At 43.6% G+C, this 20,133-nt stretch overlaps 1 protein-coding gene across 2 annotated transcripts in view; it reads left to right on the top strand.

The window, feature by feature from the left end:
• Window positions 1–5,762: 5,762 nt before the first annotated feature.
• PPP2R2A (protein phosphatase 2 regulatory subunit Balpha) overlaps window positions 5,763–20,133 on the top strand; it is a 39,743-nt gene continuing 25,372 nt past the window's right edge. The window contains exons 1-2 of one of the 2 annotated variants that reach the window (XM_037371453.1): window positions 5,763–5,973; window positions 8,344–8,418. In XM_037371453.1, coding sequence (XP_037227350.1) covers window positions 5,967–5,973; window positions 8,344–8,418 — 82 coding nt within the window. In that variant the 5' untranslated portion in view covers window positions 5,763–5,966. Of the gene's footprint in view, window positions 5,974–7,582; window positions 7,646–8,343; window positions 8,419–20,133 lie in introns of those variants that run through there. The other variant, XM_037371452.1, reaches the window with a different exon arrangement.

Genomic DNA, 20,133 nt, shown 5'->3' with positions numbered 1-20,133 from the left:
CTATGATTCCAGGGCTTAGGACTTCAATCTGTTCACACCCTTTAAACAGCACAAGTTAGCAACACCTAGCTGATTGAAAGTACAAGATTTGTCTAAAGCCTAGGATCAAGAGCAAGAACACTTGAGTTCAAAGACTACAGTGGCATTTTATTCCAAATTACATATTTAATCATCACTTCCCACAATCCATGGTTTTTAAGGAACATTTCTCTTAGCAAAGTCAGATCACTGATGTGATAAGTTCATACACCCTGCTAGCACCACACAGAGCTAGCAATTAACTTCTTACTGCAAAATGCTGGTAAAATTACAGGCTTCCTCAAAGTACAAAAACATGATTCCAAAGAGCTGATGGTGTTCCTTTGAGATCAGTTGGCTTTTTTTGCATATTTTAGTAGCACTGGCTTCAGTGATACCTGCAAGATAACTACAAGGCTTGAGCTAAGACTTGTATTTACATATCCCTTTCGAAACAAACTCACGCAGGTGTAATTCTTCCAGCTCATCGTGAAGGATAATAGCTTGTTAACTTAATTAAGGCATAAAAGTACTTTGCCTTAGTAGGAAACTTAAATAGAAGATGCTAAACACCACTATTAAAAATAACAGGGAAATCTTATAGAGGGCAGCGTTTTTAACACACTTGCTTTCAACTTCCTGCTTTTGTTAAAGAAAATGGTTTCATAAAACTCTCAGGCTTCTCTTTTGCTTATTTAGATCACCTGTGCAGGCTTATCAGTAAGGAAAACCAAACCTTTCTGTTCCCTCAGTAACAGTACAACCTTTCCCCAAAAAGAAACACTTCTGTCTATAGGCCTTGAGAGTTTAGAGGTTTAAAAAAACCAAACCAAAACCCACCAACCCCCAGCAAAAACTGCTCAAGGTCCTTTGCAGCTCTGTACCTCAGCTCCTCCCCTTCCTGCAATGTGCCTTACAAGGGGGTGACAGCTACACCTGTGAGTTACTCTGCGCTTCTTAGGGATGCAGCATGTCATCAGTTAAGTCTGTGCGTGAAGTATTGGGTTTTTCCCTCTCCCCAAGATAGTTTTTTGTTGTAGTTGTTGGTGTTTTTCGTGGTCCCTTTCATTGATCTCAGTGTGTTCAAAGAGACTAAGGAATGTCAATTATCCCCGTTCGAAATCTCTATAGGAGAAGGAAATCTAAATGCTTTTAAAAGCGTTCTCTGAGTATGGATTTAGTGGGTTTGGTGTATCGTGGTTTTGTCCCTGGTACAAAGAAACTGTGTTTTTAAGCTGAAGAATGTGGTTTCTCTGTAAAATGGTGAAAACTGGGGCTGGGAAGGACTAAGGCATCTCTTACCCTTAGGCAGGGAGCAGCTCTACTTAGACTATTCCCAGTAGGTGGTTATCTAATCTGCTTTTTTAAAATGCCTGGTAGTGGATGTGCTGCAGATATTTTTTTTTTGGTACTGTAGTTCAGTGTTTAGTCATTCTTCTTAGAATAAAAACACTTTCTGAGTGCCTTGCCTTGTGTTTGTGGTGCTTAGTTTAGCATGACTGTTCTCCTTTTGTCTTTTTTGTTTTTCCTGCTGCTAGTAGGTTTCAGAGTTTTAAGTTCTGTGCAAATTATCCTGAGGTGGAAGATTTGAGGTGCCAAGTTATCCTGAACTATGTGCTTTGTTAACTGCAGCTCCTACGTTACAGGAAGGGCTAAATCTAGGTGTTGTGAATCTCCTATCGTCTCCTGTGGTTGCAGTTTTAGTTTCAGCAGGATTGTTAGTTTCCCATAACAGTTCTCTTAAATTTTAGTTGGACTTCTATTCCTATAGAATAGGAGGGGGGAGGGGGAAAGGAGTACTAAGAAACCTAAAAATAATGACATAATTTTTCTATGCATTTCAAGTTAGCCCTCTTTTCTTATTTTTTTAACCAGAAAAAAATGGGACGCCTCCTACCTTCCCAAACAAGCTCTCCCAGCTAAAAACTGCTTGTTTTCTTCCCTCCAAACAGGTGCTTCCTGTCTACCTCTAAGGCCTTTTTTCTTCTTTTCCAGAAGCCTTGTTTTCCTTGTATCCTTGCATGTATTTTTGCACTTGCTTTAATATAAAACTCTTGCCAAAATTCAGGTGCATGAATCCTGTACAAATTGTGCTTAAATAATCCATTTAAACTAATACTTTTCAAATTGTGGTTTCGATCATTGTAATCCGGACCTGCTCTAAGCAAATCAACTTTGGAGCTAGTTTTAAACCTGTCTTGCAAACTACTGCTTTAATGAACATAATGAAATTCTTTCCACGCCTAATTAGTTTTTCTGTTTGCTTGCACCAGGCTAAAGTTAAGAAGAAGAAAAAAAAAAAAAAGCCTTGGTAATTTCTGAAAGAAAATGCTGAGGCTTCCCCTTGTAATAGCAGAGCTTTAATCCAATGAACTTTACACTTCTGAGATGACCCAAGCTGTTTGTTGACCAGAATTAGTGAGCTCTCATTGCACAGGTTTGCTCGGCGATGAGTAGTTTGGGGCACACGGTGACAGAACCATTAGATAGTGCTGTTACGTTCTTCTGTTTGGGAAAAGGCTCTCCAGAAAATCACTGGTGGTTGCAAAGTGACCTGAAAGTTCTGTACCATCCTCTTCTGCTTTTGATCTTCAGCTAAACTGCCTGGTGACCGATCAGGGGAGGATGATGTTTTATGCCATTTCTGAGTATTTTTGCAACAGTACAGATGCTCAGAACTGCTAGAAACTTGATTTTTTTCTCTTTCCAAAAATGAACCCCAGTGACTTTGGTGGAACTGTAGTAGTGAAGTAGGGTGCAATAGATGGCTCCGTGTAGCACTGAAGTTTAGGATAGTAAGGCAGAGAACTGGAAATGCTTAAGCCCCTGCTTAAACCCTGGTTTTAGCTGAAAATCTTTGGTGACTGGCAGCTGGGGCTTTACAGGTGGGACCTGGTTAAAACAAACTTGGCAGCTGAGGAAAGCCTGACTGTCACACAAAGCAAATGCAGGTTCTGCACGCGTGCAGAAAGCTCTCCGGCGTGGCGGCTGGCACGCTGCAAACGGTGCTAGGGCCCTACCCGCCAGAGCGAGGTCAGCGTTAGCGTGACGGGAGGAGGTTGGATGGGCTGGGACTGGCAGCGCCTGCAGTTTGCCTGAAACTCATTGCAGAGTCAGGGTCTGCCTGACCACCTGCTAAGCATCAACTCTCACATGGCAGCCTTGCGATGTGACTCAGCGCTGTTTTGATAATGTTGTTAATTAGGTGCCTATATAAGCAGAGACAATTATGTGAAATTAAGAAGGGGGAAACACGGGGTGAGTATTAGCAAACATTTTCTAGGAGCAAAGGCTGTGAAACGCGCTGCCAAAAAGCTACGGAAGCCTCTTGCTGAGACACTTCAAGCTAGACAGAATGAAGTACGGAGGAGAATGCTGTAGGGAATTACATTGCCCTCATGTTAACCTGCATGTGACCTCAGATGGCTCAGCTATTACTAAATTCCAGCGATAATTTTGGTGACAATTACTCCCTTTATTTCTGAACTGAATTGTTGTAATTCATTACAGGCTTGTCTAACGGGTCAAATTACTGGGAAACTAAAGCAGATACAGCATGACTAGCTGATGGATTTCTTCTTTGGGGCCTTAGTTGTTTGACCGGTGATTTGACATTAATATATGTATTTTTGTTGGCTGCCACTCACATTTTACATTTTGATTTTGAAGCTCTAACTTCTACAGCTCCTGCTTTACACTGCTGTGGACTGACCGCTCCGTGTATAGTTCACTGGCCTTTAACAAATACAACCAGACCTGTTTTCTGTGTCCCTGTATGTCCCTCCTGGTATTTAGTCTGAGCTGAAGGGGTTGGCCTGTAGAGTAAGAATTAGTAATTAAAGCATGATCAGAATAGATAAATGTTCGTTAAAGCTTTGTGCTGTTGGTGGTTGTGTATAAATTTCATAGGATACAGTGACTGTCTCCCCAGAGCACCTGAACAAATGCTTAAACTCCAGTGAAATCAAAGGGGCAGAAGTACATGATTACAGACTTGGAGTCAGAGCTGCGAAATGCACTCTTGCTAATTTGCACTAACCATTCGTACTGGTGTGAACACTTGTATTGTCTGAATTAACAAGCAAGTGCACACCCAAGCAAACCTTGTGATTCCCAAGATGTCTTACTAATTGCCCCGGCTGTGATCTAATGCTATTTATTTATTATACTTTATTATATTCTGTAGCTCAGTTAGTTCAAAACAAAAACCTGAAATGTTGGAATTATGATCCATCCTTCTGGCACCATGATATTAAGTCTTTTCTAAGAGGGATTTTGTTTTAATTATAAGGTATGTGCTAAGCTTCATTAATTTATATTACAGAGCTAATTGCAGGTCTTTTTGCCCCTCCCCCCCTATTTTTTTTTAGCAACAGAAGTTCCTGAAACAATGCTTGTTCTACTATGAGGGCCAAATTCTGCAGTAATGGTACAGAAGGCAATGGATGAATTGGACTTTATTTGCACAGTTTCCTGCTGAATGCTTGCAGGATGGTTCATTTAGGGTTGAAAAAGGATGGTTTTTAAGGAACCCTGAAAAAAGAGGGATGCCAGCTTTCATTCTGAATTTGGTGTTGACTAAACGCAGCCACAGATTTGTAGAATTGAGTGAATTTGTTCTTGAGCTCTGGGAAACACGGACCTGGGTGTTAAGAGAAGGGCCTTAATGCTACAGCGACCCAAAAAGAGCCAGTCTTGCTTGTGACTGTTTTCAAACTTGCAGTGTGTTTGTTTTTAGATTTTTGGATTGCTCTCAAAACGGACTAAGCCAAACACTTGGTTCCAGGTAGTCGCAGGCTTAGGTGAGTCGCACTTCTTTCAAATGCCCTGTATAATATTGAGCGCTCTTTCAAACATGATTGTTGTTTCCAAGATCGATTTGCATGCACAATGTTTATCTGGGATGTAGGGATAAATCTGCTTTTGTCCAAAGTAGCCTATAATCTGGGCCAGTGGTGGGTTTCTGGTGTTTACTCACAAACACGGGGAGCCTGACTGCGTTGGTGTGTTTAGAGGTGTTCAGTTCCCACAGGTCTGTGTTTTGAGCCACACTCCGCTCGGAATTCAACGGCCTTTCTTGTAAGGAAAGCAGCTGCTTAAGCGTTTGGAACCGTAAACATGAAGTTGAAGTTGGCGTGCGTGATGGCTGAGGAGGCCTGTCACGGGGCACTGGGTGAGTTCGGCGGTGCTGGGTTTGCAGGATGAGCTCATGAATCCCCAGGTGAAATCTAGATGAATGAGCTCAGCCCCGCCGGGGAGGAACGACAGCGTTTGCACAAACACCTGCGCAGGGAGACTGATGACTTTCCCAAGAGCTGAAATAGATAGCGCTGAACCCATTACCCCAGTCCCGGACGCTAACCACAGCCCAGCCTTTAGTGGGACCGGCGAGCTAGAGCGGAGCCTTCACCCCCGTGCACCAGCGGGGGCCGGGAGCCGGTGGCCGGGCCCCGCAGCGCCCGCGGGGGACGGACGGAGGATAAACACGGCGGGGGGCGGTGAGCGCGGCGGCGGCAGGGACCCAGCCTGCCTGGTGCGGGCGGTGGCAGCGGGGAAGGGCCAGGCCGGGGTGCCCGGTGCCCTCCCCGCGGTGCCCGGTGCGGTGCCCGGTGCGGGGTGCCCGGTGCCCTCCCCGCGGCGCCCCTGGCCCGGCCCTCGGGGGGCGGCCCGGCCCCGCGGCCCCGCCCTCCCCGGAGCACCGCCCCGCCCGCCCCCCCGCCGGGTGACGTCACCCCCAGCTCGGCCGGCGCCATTTTGAAAGTGGAGCGTTGTGGGGGGGGCCGGAGCGAGGCGCGGAGCGGGGGCAGCCCCAGCAGCGGAGCCGGCCGCACCCCCGCCGCCATCCGCCGCCATCCGCCCCCCGCCGCCGCCCCCCGCCCGGCACCGGCGGCCCCGCCGCGCAGCGCCCGGACCGCCCGACCCGCCGCGGCCGCTATCGCCAGCCCAACATGGCAGGTAAGGGGAGGCTGCCCCGCGGGGCACCGGCCCCTGCCGCCGGGCGGGGGGCGCGGGTGGGGCCGGCGGCGGGCGGGCAGCGCCGCCCCCTCCGTCCCCGCTGTCCCCGGCGCCGGGGGCTGCCCCCCGCCCGGCGCGCTGCCCACCCGCCGCGCTCGCTGCCCCGGCCCCGCCGGCCCGCCCCGCCTCACGCCTCGCGGGTCCAGCAGCGCGGCGATGATTTTCCTCCCCCCTCCGGGGAAATCCAGCTCCCCCCCTCCCGCCCCCCTCCGGCCTTCCCCCCCTCACCGGGGGGGGGGGGCGGAACCGGGAGGTGGAGGGGCTTCGGTGGGGGAAGGGGGCCGTTCGGAAGTTCGGCGGGCGGGGGGGCCCTGCGGCTCCCGGCGGCGTTTGGGCTCCGGTGGAGCGAGGGCAGCGCTGCTGGGCGCCGCTCCGGGCTGCGGCCGTGCCCGTGCCGAGGGGACAGTCGCACCCTCCCGCGGGGCGCAGCCCGCCAGCGGCTGCCGGGAGAGGCACGGCGGGCGCGGGGGGATCGCATCGTGCGGGGCTTCGGCGCTTCCTGCTCGTGCCTCCCTGCGCCCGCTCCCCGTCTGGCATCCCGAAGTGCCGCCGGTGGGCTGGGAGCGGGCACGCATAAGGTGTCTCTTCCTCCTGACTTTCCCTTGCCGTTTCCTCATTTGGCGATCTAGGCATCCCCCTCCTTGAATTGTCTTTTCAGCGCTTTGCGTTTGGAGGAGCGAGCGGCGGAGGCTGCCTTGGGTTTGTGCCTTGCCTTTTCCCCCTACACCATATGCCCAGGCTCCACCCTCCGCTTTTTGTTTTAGTCGGGGGCGGAGGGGAGACTGTTAACTTGCTTCAAGTAGGTTGTCTGAAAAACAGAATTTTAGCCATGAGTAGAAAGAGCAGCACCTTATCTTACAGGCTGTCCCCTTGGAATGCTTCCATGGTGCCAGCTGCTAAATGACAAATGAAGAGGCTGGAGAGAGGAAGGAAGAGGGGTTGTGCAGGTTTTGGGAAGCGGCAGAGATGTGTGCGCAAACCTTTTCAAAATGCAGAAAGAAAGCATTCTGACGTTTCTTGCATAGATGGAGGGTTGTGCTTGCCTTTGCCTGCCTTTGCCTTGTCGGGTTCCGGAGCTTGGCTGTCTGTAATCCTTCAGAAGAGAAATGAAGGCAGGCAAAAAATGCAGGCTGGACTCTGGTTGTATTCCAGCACTTCCCTTAACGTTCTAAGGCACATGGTCTTTTTTGGAAAGATTATTTGGCTCTTCTGATTTCCTAGTCTTTGATTTCCCCTCCCCCCTCAACTTAGCGTAGAAGAGGGAAGAAGTAATTTCTGTATCCTTTGTTACCCCAAAAGCCATAACAGAGCTCTGGATTAATGTGTAAATGCCATCTGTTGCTCAGCCTGTTTGAGTTGTGTTGAGGAAAAGTTCCATTTTGACAGTGGCTTTCAAAGAAAAAAAAAAAAAAAAAAAAAAAAAAGGAGGCGGCAAGCCCATTTCAGCCTCTTCCTGTATGTACTCAGCCCTGCAGTGATTTGCTCAGAATGAAATGCAAAAGAAATGGGTGGTGATTTTTTTGTGTGTTTTGGTGGCAGGGTTCAAATGAATCACTGCCTTCCGCCGAGGCAGTAATGTTCCTGAAGTTTTCTCTCCGATCCGTTTTCTATGGTAGTAGAACTTGTTCACATCAGATTGCTTGTTTGCTTTACCGCTTGGATTTGCTGCTTTTTTTTTTTTTTTTTTTTTTTTTTTAAGGCTGATAATTGCTTTCATTGCTTCTGTGAAGAGACTCTAAAACTGTGGTAAAATTCTTTTCTTTAGCCTTTAGTATGTAGGTGCAGTTCGGCGTCTTTGTGGAGGAAGGAAATGAGTAGCAGGCTTGGTTTATGTCGAATGAAAGATTGAAATTTTCCGAAAATGTACGGCTTTTTCTGACGGTTACTGGTGAAGTTTGTGTGTGTGTGTGTGTGTGTGTGTGTGTTTGTAGAGGGTTCTGACTTCTGAAGTCAGAAGAAGCATCGTGTGAAAAAAGACGTTCATGCACTCTCGTTTCAGATGCACCGTTAAAGTTGGCACTGGCGACGTTACTTACTCCAGTGAGCTTTTGGCGATGGGGGGGTTTTGTCGCTGCTACTGCTTGTGCTTACGCTGTTTTTGACAAACCTTGCATTGAACGCTGGCAGCCCACTAACGACGAAAACAATATCTGTAAAGGAAAAAGGTGGGGAGGGGCAATTTGTAATTGTGCCGACAGCACTGCTGAGGAAGTAGGCGTGTACGGTGTGGTCTGAAATTTTCAATTGGGAACTGTTGTGTGCTCTTTGTGTTGCGGTGGGGGGTCTCATTTTTTTGATGGTGTTTTTCAGGAGCTGGAGGAGGAAATGACATTCAGTGGTGTTTTTCTCAGGTGAAAGGCGCTGTGGATGATGATGTAGCAGAAGGTAAGAGCACTATTTTTTACTGAATGTTTTCTGACTACTTAGCTGCTCCTTTGGGAGGGAGATGTGAATGCAGTCTTACTAAAACAAATAGCTCGGTGTTGCCGTATTCAACTTGAGGAAAATCAAATAGACATTTAATGCACATTCAGGTGCCCAGATTCAGGATTAAATTATGGTTTGAAAGTACTGTTCAGCACGCTTTTAAGAAGGGCTGAATTCAGGCTTCTTAAATATTTTGCTGGAATTTGTTTTCCAAGATTGTTGAGATTGTCCTGTCACTCACTCAGCTTTTGATTTGTGTTTTTTCCTAATCTGCGAAATGGGGAATGTGATACTTGCATTCCATAGGGAGGTGTTGTGAGAATTAATTAATGTTTGTACTCTTTGAAGATCTAAGTACTAGATAAAGATCAAGTAATTTTCCCAATCTTTTCAGCTTCTGTGAAGCAGAAGAGGAAAAAATCTGAATATTTCCGCATGCTTACTTAGGAAGTAAAGAGGGGTTTGTGTTTGGAGTCATACTGGTACTTGCCTAAAACTTTTTGAAGGTGGCAGTGACAAATGTCATCTTACGCTGAAATGGCTGCCTCTGATTGTGACTGCAAAAAATACACTTGCTATTTTTCTTCCCTTGGATCGGGGACCATTAGGGGAACGGCGCTCTTTCTGTGCTGCTGGTGGCAGCTGTGCTGGAGAGCAGAATTTCTGCTTTTTTGAGGAAAGTCCCACTGACTTAAAAATGTCTTTGGCCGTAAAGTCCTGTTTGCACAACACAGCCTGTAAGTTTATGAGTTAAGGCTTTTATTTTGCAAAGCAGTTGGCCTTGTCACTTAGCTATTTCCTAGGGTTTTTTCTTTTTTAAAAAAACATATTGAATGCTCTGTCTTACAAGTGAGATTAATGTAGTATCTAGAAAAGTGGCAACTACAGTTTCCATTATTTTCCCCATTTGATGTGTGGTTCATATTAACTTCCAAAGGCCAAAAAATCAGTATAAAACATAAGTGACTTGTTTTTATTTATTAGCTGTGGCATGTGGCAAACGATGCACTTTCAAAGACTCCTGTCATTTACAAGCTGAAAGATGGCTTTAGGAAACAAGAAAGCTGTAACATTTTTTATTTTAATTTTAAATTCTGCAGGAACTATATTTTAAAGCTTGAACTCAAAACTACTGCTAAATGCAGTATAATATTTTTCCCTGGCAGAATTTAAATTCTGTAATCTTTATTTTAAATTATATAGCAAACTCGATCTTTAATGAAGTACCAGTATTGGAGAAGCTGTGGCTGTATGGCAGGTGCTTGCAAATAATCCTTCATTAAAATAGACGTGGTGGCACGCACGTAATAATAACGAACTTTTTATATATATGTATGTATGGTAAAGCGGCTTTTACAGGGATCTTGAAATGCTGAAGTCGGGAAATAGTCCGTCCTTAACTTCCTTAGCTGTTCTGCAGCGTTGTACTTGACGTTACGAAAGATGACTCGCTAGCCTTATGCTTCCTGACAGGTTAGCAGCTGTGCTGTGTATTGCTGGAGTCAGAGTGGGTGGAGTTCAGGGAAGCCTTCACTGTAAGTGAATTAAATAGCTTCTGTTTCAGCAAGCGAGTCAGGATGGTTTCCAAAAAATTGTAAGAATGTCTGTTCTTGCTTTTGTGGAAGATGTAGCTGCCTGATCTTCATGACCCAAAGAGCAAAGAGAAGTTTTGTTTTGTTGTCAGTAGTTGACGTAGTCTTGAGGTGCCAACCCCAGAGCTTTGATACACTGCATGACATCCTGAAATTTAAATGCCTAGATCCTGGATAGAGGTCCCAAGGTTGGTATCATACTTGGTTTTAATGAATTTGTTGAGCTGCAATCCTCTCTTCTTCCTGGGCATTCAGCTTCCCACAATTCATGCTGGAAATGGTTGAAAGCCAGCTGCCTAAGCAAAGTGCGAGTTTAGTTTCCATGCAATCCTTCAAGTTCTCGTTACGCTTCGCAATGTCTCCCTGCGCTGCTGTCGGAAGGGTTAATAATCTATCAAGCTGGCCACATTTTTCTTGTTATTAGCTATACTTCTGGCTTTAAGGTTCCCTTCAATGAAAGGGAACCTTGTGTGGTGTTTGCAGAAATTGCAACAGCAGCTTTGCATGCTTGGTCCTCCTTCAGAATAGCCGAGGACAAGTTGACAGTGGCTCTGAATGCAGCCTGACGACCTTTTTTCCCCTCCCTGCCTTTCTGTCTGCTTTCTTGTGGCAGGCACCACCAAAAAAAATGCTGGTGAAAGCTGAAGAAAGTCTTGCAGGCTGAAACTTAAATGATTGTTTAACCCCTGTGGTCTGCAAGCTGACGAGCACGGAATCTAATCGTGTCTGTGCCTGAGGACAGTACCAATTTGTGTACAGTAGCACCTAGGGTATGGATTCTTGGTTTGTGAATGGCTTTAGAGCTCAAATTTTAAAAACTAACTTCTGCTGTGGAATGCTGAAACTTCAGTACAAACAAAGTGAAGAAAACAAACCTGAAATAAATGGAAGGTTTCGCTTTCTGTTCCTGTTCATAACACAAGGTTGCAATATTTATATTGGAAAGCTATCTTAAGCTAAGTTAATAGAGGTTTTAACCAAGAAAACTGCATCTATTTAATTGCATTAATTGGTAGAATGCAAAACTGGTGGTCTCTTTACAGTGTTGCCTGTGAAACAGGCCAATGGAGAGTAACATCCTTAACACAGTAATAGTGGCAGCACCTTGAAACAGCTTGCTAAGAACCGTAGTACAGAGCTTCCAGTGTATTTGAGGTCAGGTCTGACCTCATAACCTTCACATCCTATGTATAACCTGTAATTCTTTAGATGCTTTGGCCAGAATGGCTGTCTATTACAAAGTCAATATTTGGTGGCTTTGATGGCTGAAACATGAACTCTGATACATACAGTTTTTAATTTTCTGGCTTTCTAAGCCCTGCGTGATAGATGGATGTGACAACGTTTCTTTCAGAGCTAATGAGGGTGGAAGGGAAAGGAGAGGGAAAGCTGTTAGTAAAGCTTGAGGAAAGAAGATGGCAATGAGTTTGTATCTGGGGCCTGCCTGTGTCGTTCTGCTGTAGCAAAGCTTTTCTAACTTGAGTATGGGTGTGTGAGGAGCAGAGAGCTAGCCTCTCTTCTCTTGGTACGTACAGAATTTATCCTTAGTTGTAAGCTGTGGCCTGGGCCTATCAGATGACAAAGTTAAGCAATGGAAATCGGGTTATAAATTGATATCTGAGCATCGGTTTCATTATAATTTGGGTCCTTAATTTTAACTGATGGCAAAAGATTGCCTTTTTGTGATTTAGCAATCCATTGTGTAAGGGCAAGGCTGTTGTAGCTTGTGCTGCCTCTGTTTCCGAAATAGGTGATTATTTGCTCAACAGAAGCTTGACTCCCTTCTTAATTTCGTATTGGTTTTTCTGGAGCCCAGTCCTACAACCTGTGTTCAGCCTGTTCTGTGGACTCTGGAGAATCCAGAGCCAGGACATTAGCTTTCGCCGGTGGAGAACAGTCAGTGTTTTTGATGAGTTCAGTGATTGGGTTATCAAAAGCATCGGTAATGTGTGGGGTTTTTGTTTTTTTCTTTTGTGCCATCACTGTTTTGATGCAAATAAGACTTAACTGTCCAGAGATACTCGAGAGCAGACATTAGCGTGTGGAAGTTTCCTTTTTGGGAAATGGTTAAAGAAAAGGATTGCAAAGATTTTCTGCAGCAGTTTTGTTGTTTTGGGACTTGTTTTTAGTCTTCTGCTGTTACCTTTTTCCAATATGTGGCATAATGGCAACTCCAGTTGGAAACCACTAAGAATTGTGAGTTTAAACTGTCTCTGAAAACTAGACACTTGCTTAATGGAATGAGTTCGTACTTCTGAACAAATTAAGTCAAATTTGTTTAATTACTTGGCAGAAGGAAAAGAGTCAAGCTTCTGTATCTAAATGTTCTTTCAAGTGTAATCCAAAGATATGTAAAAGTCTGATAGTCTGGGTCAGAGGCTGGGAGCCAGAACTTAAGTCGTGTGTTTAACTACTTCATGCCCAAATGTCTCTGAAGGAATTACTTCGATACCTGCTGTGGGTGCCGATTACTGACTTAATTTTCAAGTCTGAGGCTTAGCCATTCTGTCCTGCTTGGTTAATAATCTACGACTTGTTTTGTTTCCTCTTTTAACAGCCAAAACATTGCTGTAGTCTGTTTCAGTTTGTGCAGATGACGAACAGATGAAGTCTCTTAGGTTTCTATCCCTAGCCAGCTCCTGTGTGGTCAGTGATACAAACAAGATTTGACTTTCCCTTGTGCAGGAATGCTTTCTGTATTTGATTCTAGGTACTTTGTATCTTTCAAGTGTAGCTTCATGTTTATTTTTGGCAGACTTCAAAATTGCAGAGCAGCTATGGGAACTGCTTGTTGTTGCTTCAGTAATGCTAGTTTGTCTTCAGTGCACAAAAATAGTTACCCCAGAGTAAGGAAAAATTAGAGCCAGGAATGAGGACTGCTGTAAAAAGCAGTTTACCACGATCTGGAGTTCACCATCTTGCCTTCCCTGAAAGAAAGCTTTCTCTTTGTCGCGTACCGTGTGTGTGTAACAGTGGATTACAGCTGCTGAGCCTCCTTCACAAGGTGGGTCAGCTCTGTCGTACCGGACCGCTGTTCCTGGTGGTCCATCCAGATCTGTAGGTTTACCAACAGCTGAATAATAGGGGCCTACACCTCGCAGGTGGAGGGATGTTGCTGGCATCAGGGGGGAGGAAGGGCTTCTACTGAGCTGTCTTTGTGGGTAGGAGGCACACAGAAAAGGAGTGGTGGCGTTATTATTAAAGTCACTGATGGGCTTTTTAAATTGGGAATTGATGGAATAGGAGGGGAGGAAAAATGGTCAGAGAAAAGTAGCAAAGGTGTGAGACGTTGCAACAATAATGCTGAAGAAAGATTGGGGTGTAGTTTTGTGGGAGGGAGCTTAATTGGGGTTATTGAGGGCTGTGGCTACGTTCTGTGTGCTTGTAAGGTAATGTCAGTTAGAAGGAGCAGGGACTAGCAGTAGGTTTGGGGTTTTTTTTTTGGGGGTGTGTGTGTGTTGAAATAACGCTGTAGACAAACAAGATGACCCAAGGTTATAGTCCTATTCTGTATTCCAGAGTCTGCTTCTGTATTTCAGCTCTTTTATCTTCAGCTGTTTGCAGAATAGCGGTCTGTGTCTAGAGAGAGAAATAGGCTACTGTGTTCTAGGAACTGCTGGTCTAGATTGACTAAAGTGTGCATTCAAAGTGTGAAGTCCCCCAAAACAAAGGGCGTTTAGCAGACTGCTAAAGAGCAAGTGGCTGCTCAGCTCCCCAGGAGTGATTCAGTGCGCTCTCGACGTGGGTTTGGTAGCTAGGGCACTTCAGCTTGTCAGTCGTGCTGACCGGTGCTCTGTTCCCTCCGTGATGCTTTGCTGTTCTGGGGTCCTTTTTGGCTGAGATTAAAAATCAGTTTGGAAAAAGGAGTGAGACTTTTGTGTCATAAATACGGCAGTTAGGGTGATGAAGCTGTCAGACCCCAACAGTACAAATGAGTGCCACTTGGCTATCGGTGGCCATCCTGGTGGGCTACAGCTCTTGATCAGCTTTGTGAAACTGCACAGCTTTTAAAGGTGCTGCCTAAATGATTCTGGTTTGGGTATTTCTACCCTAGAAATGGGTTTCTGTGGTACTTGGAGCTTCCTAGAAAGTGTTTTGGAAGAACTAAAATGAAGAATAGAACGCCTTAGTGGCTGCAGTGCTGAAGTAAGCGTTAAGAGCTGGGTGTTCCTAGCTGTACTGTCTGTTTGTCTCTTTCTTTTTTTCCCCCTCCCTTCTTTCTGTTCTCTTCTGACTTGCCTATTTAGGCCATGGCTACATGTTTGGCAGCGTTTCTGCTTAAAGAGGCGCTACTTCCCACTTTGCTGGCACAAGTGTTCGTGTTACTGGACAATGAACTTGTTTGGGAAGCTGATCCAGCTGAAAAATACTTAAATTTGTGGTTTCGACTGGATTATTTTTCAGCTGAATTGAACCCTGCTCTGATTCTCGGTGCTGTGTGTGTGCTTGTGCCAGCGTGGTGTGGAGAGTGATCGCGTGGCTGAAGGAAACACGAACTCTGGAAGACGGTCAGTCTCTTGATAGGACTTTATGTACAGTCAACTCAAGACCCTGATCTTTAAGTGCTGTGCTACTACAAATGGTAAAATCAACTGATAAAAAGGACTTAAAACTTTTGTTGTTCAATATATATACTTTGAACGCGAGATACCTGAAGGCCAGCAATAGAATATCTCTAGTACCAATACCGTAACAGTAATCTTAGGAGACTGAACTAAAATACTGGCCAAATAAAATAGCTGCAGCTTTGGTTTGGTGCAGTAATGCTTGACAGAGATCCTGCAGCACTGGTGATCTTTTAAATATAAAGACTGAAGTTGGTCCAAGTCTGTGCTGCTATTGAAAACAAATGGCCTGTAGATTTTTACTGGGTTACACTGCAGTGGAATCGGATCTCTGAACTGAAGGGTGTGTGGATGTGCGAACGTGGAGCTGTAAAGAAGGGGCGATGAAAACGTGTGCCTGAGAGCAAGTGGAGAATGCAGAACTACCTCATGTGGTAGCAGCATGGATTTAGGTGCGTAAAAGCCAGTTGTCAAACTGCTGTGCAGTCTGACAGTTAATAGTTTTGGGTTGATTTTGGGTTTGTTTTGAAACTAGGTATGATGTGCACATGTGCAAACACACATGCAGGGGCATACACAGTGTCGTCACCATGTTGTAATCTTTTTGACATATTTTTGCAGCAAAACTAGTACACATGGGATGTGTTTTCTTCCTTCAGTGTCTACGCAAGCAGTGTGTGGAAATGAGATTTGTTTAGCATCGTTACTAGCTCTGTTATTAGAAGAGCTGTTAGTATCAGTACAGTTTAGCTTCTTGGAAGTTCTTGTAGAAGAGAATGTCACGTAAATGGGAGATGGATTACTTAACTCTTTGCTTCACTGTAAAGCATTTAAAAAAGATAATTTGACAAACGGTAATCTTCTTTTATCATGTTTTATCACTCTTAATATGATTTGAAAAACCGGATCCCTTGTTTGGGGTTTTGACTTGACCTAAACTGATGTATTGTATCGTGTTTAAATGCTGCACAATTAGGCTTTCTTTGTTTCAGATGCTGTTTAAGTGTGTGTGCAACTAAATCTGTGAGGTACTGGACCTCTTGCAGTAAAAACATCGATTACTGATGGTACCAAGTTAAGGCTCCCATTGGTTCTTTCCTCTTAAGAAACACTGTGCTCCCAAAGCAATTTTGTTAGTATAAGATGCTTTTATAACTGCCTTAAGGTAGTTTCCAGACTTTCTCTCTTACTTGCAGTTCTCTATAATATGCAGTACCATAACTATGTCTACATTATTTTTAGTATGGAGCAAAAAGGTTTGCAGTCAGTCGGTGATCAGTAGTCATGTGAAAAGTCCTGGCATAGGGTAGGCACTTGTGCATAGAGAGAACAGTTACCCTGTTTCTATGAAAATAAAATACAGGAAGTATTTTATATATTTGAAACAAAGTAAGTTTTAAATATTTTTTTTAAATTATATATTTAAAATAAAATACAGGAAATACAGGAAGATACTTGATCCAAACCAATTTAGAATAATCTCTTCCAAGAAGCAGTGGTAGGTCTTACAGTCAAAATAACTACATCCACACAGTTTTCTAGATTTTCAACTTGAGTGGAATGTATGTGACTCTAGCTTGGTGATACTGCTTTCTAGCTCAGTTATGTTTTTACAGCATGCACTAGTTAAATGCCGCTTTCAGTTAACATTTTCAATGTTTAAATGCCGTACAGTATGGATACTTCGTGTGTGTGTGTGCACTTGTTAAAGAATGGAACACACTGTTGCTCGCTTACGGGCTTGCCAAGCAGGACTGTTTTAGGGCATGGCTCTGGGCAGCAGGCAGTGTTACACGATGGTGGTCTTGCCTTGTTCTTTTCTCCAACTGGAAGGTCTATGGTTGTTACATTTGCCTTTAAAACGAAGATGCTGGCTAATGAGACATCAGGTACTGTCGCTGTGAGTTGTTAAAATTACTGAAAATAATTATTTGAGGCTTCTGTGCATGACTCTGTTTCTGTTACAGAAACAGAAATGGCTGTAAGCTTCTCTTCTCCTGACTTACCACGCTTTTGTTAAGCACTGGAGGAGAAATTATTAATTTGGTCAGCTGTTCTTTATAAAAATGTATTTTCCTTGTAGCGATCCACAAGTGATAGCACCATTAAGAAAACCAGCATATTTAGGTCACATGTTAAACCCCTTAGGCAGTTATGCTTGCATCTAATTTTGGAAGAAAATTTTAGGGTCAGGAAAAGAGGGTTTTAAAAGAGTTGTATTGTAAGAAAGATATTGATTTCCCAGGTATATAGAATGCATTTTGTGTGGAAGTGTTTCTCTTTGCATTTTCAATTGCAGTTCTTAAGTTAATGCTCTGGGAATAATGTGATCTCCAAACATACACAGTTGGCACTCTATGTTGAGAACTTGAGAAAAGATAATTGCATATATTGAGGAACAGTTAAGGTAATTGAGACTTCAGGATATAGCTGCTTATTTAAAATTTGAATAATGTCTAATATATTCATGTCTGTTAAATGGTAGTAGCTGTATTTTTCCTTTTTCCCTGGTGAATATAAAAAGTATTCCAGGGACCGTTCTTTGCTTCTTAAAAGTAGTGATTTCAGCTGGCCTTTCTCCCGTTAGTAGAAGGTTAGAAGATGATTCGCAGAATTTACAACCTGTATGTGTTTGTGTATAGTGCTTATAAATGTAGTCTGAAGAACTTAACTTTTCAAATAACTTAAAATATTAAACTAGTCCAGCAGACAAGAACTACATACTGAAATAAATCTTCAGCTTCAACTCTCACAAATATATAATGATTCTCAAAGACACTTCTTTGAGAGTTCCTGGACTTTTTTCTAATGGAGTTACATAACAAAAACTTCACTTCTTAGGTACTGTTCTTGGTGCATTGCGTAAGGGGTCATCTATAGAAATAATGGAGGTGATTTGGAGAAAAAAAAAAAATAAATCTTGGATTGTCTTTCAACAGTTGCCCTGTTCAGCTTGTGTGGGGGTGAGGTGTGGCCTTGGTATGGAAGGAGGAATTGGAATTCAAATTGCATCCTGACATGCCTGTACGTTCATTGTCGCTTCAAGTAGCTGCTGCTCCTGAAAGAGATGGGCCTTCCTTGTACCTTCAGCAGCTGCTGCTTTGAGCTGACACTTTGGGAAACTGACCTGAATGAAAATTACATGTCTTGGATTATTTGCTGTCAGATTAGTTTTATCCCGAGTTAGCTTCCTCAGACTGGTTTGTCAAATTGTAACAAATGTTTGTGCCGGAATAGGTAATGGTGCTACAGGAATGGGACAAGAGATGTGAGAGGTGAATGGATGGATTGCTTCTCTTGGAGATACAATAATGGTTTTAAGGTAACATGTGAAACTGGCATTGTCAACAACTCGCTCAGCCTTTTTCCCGGCCTTTTTCATGCTTACAGTTGATATGTGCTTGTTCATAGACTGCCTTTCATATGGGAAATTGTGATATGAATTGAGGGAAATTGTGATGTGAATTGAGATTCATATTTGAGGACATCTATTCTGAAAGATCAATATGAAGGAACAGCAATTGAAGTTGAAGGCCACAAATTTTTCCATTGTATAGTCTAGCAGTGAGAAAATAAATGGCACTGCTTTCTAGAGATAATAGTGAAACATGAGTAAACTCTTCTAGTGGAATGCAGGAATGGCTTTTTGACCAACATATTAAAACTTTCTGTCTAGTCCTTCTGCCATTTCTTAGTCTGTTCTTAGCTCAGCTTTACGTTGTTTGTTTTGGTTGTGCTTGCTTTCTTCTTGTTTTCAAGAAATATCCAGGATCTTTCATTTTACTGCAGACCCTTTGGGAAGTGATAACCCACTCTTGAAGTGGCGGGGACTGGTTACATAGAGTCCTGTTACGGAGGCAGAGCACATGCTGTGCTTAACCTAGTGATTTTGTCTCTGTTATTTAGGTGCCTCAGAGGAAAGAGCAGTAGGAAGACATAGAGCATTTAAAACTTAAAAAACAAACAAACAAAAAACAAAACAAAAAAAAAAAAACCAAACCACTTGGAGATTCTGAACATCAGGTTGTCGGCCCCTTGGAGCTTGTGGATTCTGTTCCCTGATTTGACTTGAAGAAGCTCATGCCAAACCTGGGAATAACAGACGTCTGCTTGTTTCTGAGCATTCTCGTCTTTCTGCTGTTTCTGAAGATCAGGGAAGTGTGTTCTAAATTGTTACCTACAACTGTGCTACTAGGTCATCTGTTCTGCTGCTCCGTGTTCCTGCACGAGGGTTTTTAAGCATGTATACTGCTAGAAAAAAATGACATGGCTGAGTGATTGCATCCTGTGTAGGAGCACTTCTGACTTAATCTTTCCTTCTTGTTGGTTGCTGTCATTTTGAAGAAGTTGTCAAGAGAAGATCATATACACAGCCCTCTTTGGTCTTGCAGGCTCATTTATGTAAATGCTGAAATTATTTTCCCAGAAATTTGAAGTTATATAACATTCAACTGGAAGTGGTTTTGGCATCTTTCAATTCATGTTCTTTCTGACCAGTGTCTTTTGACTGAGGTTCAAGATTCTTATAGAGCTGTGATTACTCTTCTATTTTTTACCAAATTTAAGGTTTGGATTTAAATTTAATTATCTGGGGAGGGTGGGCGAGAGTGACCAAAAGGAAGACTAGAGATGGAGATAACTGAAAGGAATCATTGGGAGTTGTTTCATCTGGAAGGTCACTAAGTCACTGTAGCCCCTCTGTGCTTTGTTTTGCCTGTCTGTAAGAGCAGTGGGCTGGTTTCCCAAAACAAAGGTCCACAATTCAGAAAAGTTATTGCAAGGAGCTTTTATATCCTTGCAGGACAGTAATATTACTAAATATTGCTATCTTGTTTTCAGCTGTTATGCAACTCTTCCAAAATCCAAATAAAAGGTCCTAATCTATAAATAGAGAAGGTGAGAGACGTAAAATGATTAACTTAAAAATAAAGGTCAGTATTTTGCTCAGATTTGTAGCCTCTATATATATTTTTAAGATGTGTTATAAATACATATCTGCCTTGCAGACTTGTCCTGATTTGTAGATTCCAATTTGCATGCTTTAGAGAAGTGAGTGTTAAGCATCTGTGAAAGTCCAGGCCAGAAACTAGTATTGGCCTCTCTTTAATATTTTTTTTTTTTAAGAAGCTGAGGCATGTATGCTTGGGCCAGAATAGAAACACAGGAAAATACTTGCCAAGTCGGGGGGTGGGGGGAAGGGAAGAAGAGGCAACTGGTAAAGGGAAGACTGTTTTTCCAGGTTCCAAGTGCCACTAAAAATCCATTAAGTATTAAAATGAACTGATAAAGTAGTGAATGCCCACAGTGAGTGAATTAATCAGACATTTTTATTCCACGGTCACTTAATAGTCAGAACCGTATATTCATCTCTGCTGGAAACTTCAGTTGTACTTGTGACCTTCACAGGCGCTGTGCTCTCCGGCAAGCTGCCTGAAATTCATCTACTGAGCCTGCCTGCCTCCCTCCCTCCCTTCCATTATGGTAGGGAAGAGTGATTTTTGCTTTCATTTTCCTTC

Source organism: Falco rusticolus, chromosome 20, assembly GCF_015220075.1.
Source record: "Falco rusticolus isolate bFalRus1 chromosome 20, bFalRus1.pri, whole genome shotgun sequence".
Lineage (NCBI taxonomy): Eukaryota > Metazoa > Chordata > Aves > Falconiformes > Falconidae > Falco > Falco rusticolus.
The sequence above is the reverse complement of the archived record's forward strand: the minus strand, read 5'-3'. Positions and strand labels throughout refer to the sequence as shown.